The following is a 6246-nucleotide window of genomic DNA, read 5'->3' on the forward strand; positions in this document are numbered from 1 at the left end:
ACCGGCTGCCAGCGACACTATGGCACTGTGCCCTCGCGAAGGTTCTTATCTCTGTTTGCAGATGACGAAACTGACGTTGGGCGTGTCTCTCGGCCCAGCCTGCCTCCTGGCATTGCGCTGAGGCGGCTGCTGGCCGCGGGCTGGGCAGCCGCTGGACCCCGCGGCCCGGCCCGATGCTCTCGAGCGCCCCGCGCAGGCGGCAGCGGCCCTCTGCCCAGGAGGCGCGGCGGGTATTGTGCGCTTTGCAGAATAAGGCCGCCTCGGGCAGGGGACCCAGCCTGGCCTGTGTGCGCACCGAGAGCGCGTTTGAGTGTGTTCCTGTGGCCAAGGGTGGTGTGTGTGTGGGGGGTGTGACGTTGATGAGTTATGGGGTGTGTGTGTACGCGCATGTGTGTGGACGTTGTGTGCACTTGGCTTTAGGTGGTGTCAGCTTTGTCCCACCTCTTCCCTCACCAACAAAGCTCAGTCTCTCCTGATGGTGATCCTCTGTGTCTGGACAGTCCTGTCACCTGCCTGACCCACTTTATTCCACGCGGAGCACTCCTCTCTCTGTCCCCACACTGAGCAGAGACCTCACCTCGCGGCCTCACCTCTTCAGAGGCCCACATGGTGAGGGCTCAATCTATGTTTGTGCAATGAACGACTATGGGACACTACATGACTCAGGATGTGTTTACTGTGTTTGCGGGTGTGTGTTGGCCAGGTGGGGAGGGTTCTTGCCTGTCAAAGCTGATACCCTGTTCTGCTTGGCTCCTGGGGCCTGTTGTCCCTTTCCCAATTTTCTCACCCCTCAGCTCTCCTACTCAAAGATTCCCTGATCCCGTGACAAAGCACAAAGCATCACTGGCATGGTCCCGCACTGATCCAGAGTCAGCCAGACTGCTTTTCATTTTTGGCCTGATATCTGGTCAGAACTTCTGTCCCTTGGCTGGAGAAGACAAGGGTTGTTGGGGGCACATCCCTATACCTCCTTCTGGGATCTCCAAAATTCCTGTCCTCCCAAATGGTCCTAGACTCAATTCACAATTTCCAAGCCAAGCTTAAAGTTCCATGTTCCTTCCCAGTTCTCTAAGAATAAGGCCTGCGTCCCATTCTTTCTGACAACTACTGTCTATCTTTATTTACCCTGTATTTCATACACTAACACCATAGGTCCCACTCTCATTTCCCCTTGGAAAGTCCTCCCTATTCTTTCTCCCTCTCCCTCCCTCCACCCGCCCCCAATTCCAAAGTCTGAGATGTCTTCCTTTCTCCCTCCACTGAGACAGTCCCAAAGGAGGGAAGAAATAGAGTTTAGAGGTGATGATCAGGCTCTGGAACCACACACTTTGAGCCTGAATCCCAACTCCATCATTTTTAGCCTCTGACAAGTGTATCAGGCAAACTTCTGACAGGAAATGGAGGACTCTCTCAAACTGGATAATTTAAGGAGTTTTTCTTTCTTTCTTTTTAATTAACATTTTTTAGTTGTAGATGGACACAGTAACTTTATTTTTTTAATATTTATTTTTTAGGTGTAGATGGACACAACACAATGCCTTTATTTTTATGTGGTGCTGAGGATCGAACCCAGTGCCTCACATGGGCTAAACAAGCACTGTCTCACTGAGCCACAACCCCAGCCCCATGAAGAATGCTTCTTAAAATAACTATATGCAAAGGAGTGGGTGGCAGGCAGGGTCATGGTGAACCACAAGGGATGGTGCATTATCCTGGCTCTTGTTACGGAGGACTCACTTCTGCCTTATGGGTCCTAGGGCTGGGATGAGAATTGTTCCTAGAATCTGCACAGAGAAGGCCCCCTGGCAGGAGTTGTGACTACAGCCACCTCACAGAAGGGACATGGAGAGATATATGCCCAACCTCTTTTTTCTTGTCTCTTCCCCAGTGGGTGCTGCTCTCTACTGGCCAAACCTGCAGAAGCCGTGGGGCAAGGCCTTCAGCCCCTGGCCAGGGAGCAGAGTTAAGGGTAGAGAAGGAATCTGGAGTGGCCACAGAAGATATGTGGCACACCCTGCTCAGTTGCCTCATCTGTACAACAGCCTAAGGAGACTCCCTTCCTTCTAGGCCACCATTATAATATAATCACATGGCCTATATAAAGCCCTGAATGCTGAGCCCACAAAGGAGGTGATCAATGAACAGATTCAACAATCTGATCTGTAGGTTAAAAAAAAAAAAACAGGGGGCGGGGAGGTGGTTACCAGGGATTGAACCCAGGGGCACTTAACTGCTGAGCCATATCCCCAGCCCTTTTTATTGTGGAGCTGGGGATTGAACGCAGGGCCCTGTGCATGCAAGACTAGCACTCAACCAACTGAGCTAAATCTCCAGCCCATCCCTAGGCCTTTTTAAAAAATATTTTATTTTAGAGACAGGCTCTCACTAAGTTGCTGAGGCTGGCTTTGAACTCACAATTCTCCTGCCTCAGCCTCCCAAGTCACTGGAATTACAGATGTGTACCACCACACCCAGCTCTGCAAATATAATGATTAATTCACATCTCAAAATTAGCCCATCCAGTCAATCACTGTGGTATGCACCTGAAATCCCAGTGACTTGAGAGGCTGAGGCAGGACGATCACAAGTTTGAAGCTTGTCTGGGCAACTTAGTGAGTACTTCCCTCAAAATAAAAAGGGCCACGGGTATAGCTCAGTGGTAGTGCACCCTTGGGTTCAATTCCCAGTACCAGGGGGAGAAAAAAAGCATGATCACATCAAAGAGGTCCTCCTGACTACTTCATGGAAAATACATTCCCCTAGTCTCTCCTCACTGTCATCCCAGCCCCATATGGATTTCCTAATAATGCTTACAAGGTTTGGAGCTGTGCATTTATTTCTTTGATACTTGGTTACATCTGTCTTCCCACTATATTGTAAATTCTATAGATGAGAAAGGCCCTTTCTGTTTTGCTCTCCACCATATCCATAGGGCCTGACACAGAGTATGTGCTTAGTGAACATTGGGCAGTATCAAACATGCAAATGTTAGCAAATGTTGTGATAAGGATGATGTCATCAAAGCCCTTGCAGAGAACCCCACTCTTTTATCAAAAGGCTGAACCCATAGCTAGGGTTGCCCAAAAGTGGAATCAGGAAAATTCCACAGGGACTTCCCAAACCATCCCAAGATGGGGTCATTTTGGATTCCAAAGAAAGAAGCATTACACGCAGGGGTGATCAGTACAGAGCATTTCTTAGGGGGACTTGCATACAGGGCAGTGTGAGGGCTGAAGCGTATTTTTATGGGGAACCAAAAGAAGAGGAATATTCTAAACAAGGACAATGGCTGAGGTGGGATTGGGGTTATGGAGTTTATGTGAGGTTGGAAGGAATTTGGCTTCTATATATTTAGCAACATGGTTAATCAGCAACAAGTTTATTAGTGCCTGGGAATGTTCAAGGTCTCAGCTTGGGGTCAATCCTGCAGGAGATAACATGTGGCTGGCCAGGTCACAGCAAGCTTTCTGTATTTCTTGGTCAGGACAGAGAAACAAAGGGGAAAACTGAGGGTCCCACAACACTGTCAAAGGGCTTCCCTTCCTTCCTCTTTCTTCAGGCTCCAGTCCCTACTCTAAAACCCCTCTTCCTAGATCCATCTGGGGCTCACTACAGTAAGTACAAAGAAGGAGGAATTATATCACTTGGGAAAAAAAAATCTCTATTCAGGTTCATGAACAGACGGTATGAATGAATTGAAAACTGACCAAGAACTTGGTGCAATGGTGCATTCCTGAAATCCCAGTTACTATTGAATCTAAGGCAGGAGGATCACAAGTTTGAGGCCAGTCTCAGCAATTAGCAAAACCCTCAGCAACTTAGTGAGACCCTGGCTCAAAATAAAAAAATAAAAGGACTGGGGATCTAGCTCAGTGGTAATGTGTCCCTGGGTCCATTCCCCAGTACCAAGAAAGAAAGAAAAAAGGAAGGAAGGGTGCACGCCTGTAATCCCAGCCACTCAGGAAGCTGAGGTGGGAGGATCATGAGTTCAAAGCCAGCCTCAGCAATAGCAAGTTGCTAAGCAACTCAGTGAGACCCTGTCTCTAAATAAAATACAAAATAAGGCTGGGGACGTGGCCCAGTGGTTGAGTGCCCCTGAGTTCAATCCCCAGTACCAAAAGAAGGAAATACATTGAGTGAGATAGGGGAATGGCAGGGGCAGAGAGCTGGCAGGTCTAGGGGAGGGGTTCTGTGTGGGGATGGGGCTGCCTACTGGGTGTGCCCCTTTTCTATTTTCTGGCTCACTTAGATAAGAACAGCAATTTTGTCATTCTCTCCTCCCAGTCCACGGTTCTGGCAGCCCTGGGCCCACGCTTTGGAAGCATGTCAGTCCAGGAGAACATTCCACCCCAGCAGCTTAGGTCATGGATCTCGCAGTCCCAAAAAGACTTAGCAATGTCTGTCCTAATCGGGGCTCCAGGAGGTAAGGAGGGGAATGGAAATCATTGAACAGAGGGGAAAACAGGGTGGAAAGCTGGAACGGGAGTTGGAGGAATTTGGAGCCTATCCATGTTTATCAGAGTGTCCTCTGTATTAACTTACCGACTGGCTCGGGCCTCTTGTGCAGGCCCTGAAGGCAGGCCAGGAGGGGGCCTGCAACATGGGAAGCATGGGGCACTCCCGTGGCTCCTGGACTCTGGTCCCTGGAGTACAGGGCTTCCATTGGCAGGAAAGACTCTGGTGACACTTTAACCAGCTGGGCCTCAGGCCTCTGATAGTGCTACAACGTGGAGCAGAGCCACAGAGGCAGATCAGGTGCAGGAGCATGGAAGGTGCGTCTGCACATGGGGCTCCTCTGGGCTGGGCAGGATCGAGCTACAGGGCCCCCAACCTGGGCCTAGAGCAGCACTGAGTGGACTGAAGATACTCCGGAGGGTTTAGGGAAGCCGGCCGATTGCCAGGGGTTTGAAGGAAGTAAACAGGGGCCTCAGGAGAGGGAACTGGGTGATTCCAGGATTGGCTAACGAGGTGCCACTGTGAACCAGACAGAAGGGAGGTTGAGGCTGAGGCTGAGGCAAGTCAGTAGCTGAAGCGCAAGCTGTTTGGGAGATCAGTACAGCTGGGTGGTCAAGAACTTGAGCCTAGCTGGGCACGGTGGCCATGCCTGTAATCCCAGCCATTCAGGAGGCTGAGGCAAGAGGATGGCCAGTTTGAGGCCAGCCTGGGCAACTTAGTGAGAACCATCTCAAAAAAAGAACTTGAGTTTAAAGTTAGTCGCAGAGTTAGACAGATTTGAACCCTATCTCTGTTACTTACAAGTTATCTGATCTTGGGCAATTTATTTCTTCTTTCTCAGGCCTTGTTTCCTTATCAGTAAAACTGGGATAATTCTAGAGCTTTCATGTTACCTGTTTGTGGAACGGCTGGGAGTAAATAAGATAATGTAGGCATGAAGAGCTCCACACACAACTGGGGGCCCCAGGGGAGGGGGACAGGGTGTACTGAAGTGCCGGGAGGAAGGCAGGTGCCTGTGCCTACTGAGCCCCCTTCGACTGCAGGGCCAGCAGGATATCTGCGGCGCGCCAGCGTGGCCCAGCTGACCCAGGAGCTGGGCACGGCCTTCTTCCAGAAGCAGCAGCTGTCTGCCGCGATGGCAGACACCTTCCTGGAACATCTCTGCCTGCTGGATATTGACTCCGAGCCTGTGGCTGCTCGAAGCACCAGCATCATCGCCACCATCGGTAAGGCCACCTATTCCCTGGCAGCCTCGCACAATGGTGTGCATCGAGGTGCTTCTTCAACTTTCTCTTCCTTTGAGACTTCTACATGGGCTTTTTTTTTTTCATTTCTTTTTTTTTAGTTATACATGGGCACAATATCTTTATTTTATTTTGTTTATTTTTGTGTGGTGTTAAGGATCGAACCCAGGGTCTCACATGTGCGAGGCTGGCGCTCTACTGCTGGAGCCATAACCCCAGCCCAAAACTTCTACATGTTTGACATAGTCATTCATTCAACAAGTATTTGATGCTGGGTGCAATAGTGCAGGTTGGTAATCCCAGCAACTCCAGAGGCTGAGGCAGGAGGATCACAAGTTTGAGGCCAGCCTCAGCAACTTAGCAAGACCCCATCTCAAAAAGATAAGAAGCGGGCTGGGGATGTGGCTCAAGCGGTGGCGAGCTCGCCTGGCATGCGTGCGGCCCGGGTTCGATCCTCAGCACCACATACAAACAAAGATGTTGTGTCTGCCAAAAACTAAAAATAAATATTAAAAAAATTCTCTCTCTAAAAAAAAAAAAAAAAAGA

General features: G+C 49.8%; 1 protein-coding gene across 3 annotated transcripts in view; it reads left to right on the top strand.

Moving 5' to 3' along the window:
* The first annotated feature begins 4280 nt into the window (after positions 1 to 4280).
* The window catches only part of Pklr (pyruvate kinase L/R), a 10393-nt gene continuing 8427 nt past the window's right edge, over positions 4281 to 6246 (top strand). The window contains exons 1-3 of one of the 3 annotated variants that reach the window (XM_015502775.2): positions 4747 to 4772; positions 5297 to 5383; positions 5499 to 5681. In XM_015502775.2, the coding sequence (XP_015358261.1) occupies positions 5591 to 5681 (91 nt within the window). In that variant the 5' untranslated portion in view covers positions 4747 to 4772; positions 5297 to 5383; positions 5499 to 5590. Of the gene's footprint in view, positions 4424 to 4680; positions 4773 to 5296; positions 5384 to 5498; positions 5682 to 6246 lie in introns of those variants that run through there. The other 2 variants (XM_015502773.2, XM_015502774.2) reach the window with 2 other exon arrangements.

Source organism: Marmota marmota, unplaced genomic scaffold (genome assembly GCF_001458135.2).
Source record: "Marmota marmota marmota unplaced genomic scaffold, marMar, whole genome shotgun sequence".
Classification (NCBI taxonomy): Eukaryota; Metazoa; Chordata; class Mammalia; order Rodentia; family Sciuridae; genus Marmota; species Marmota marmota.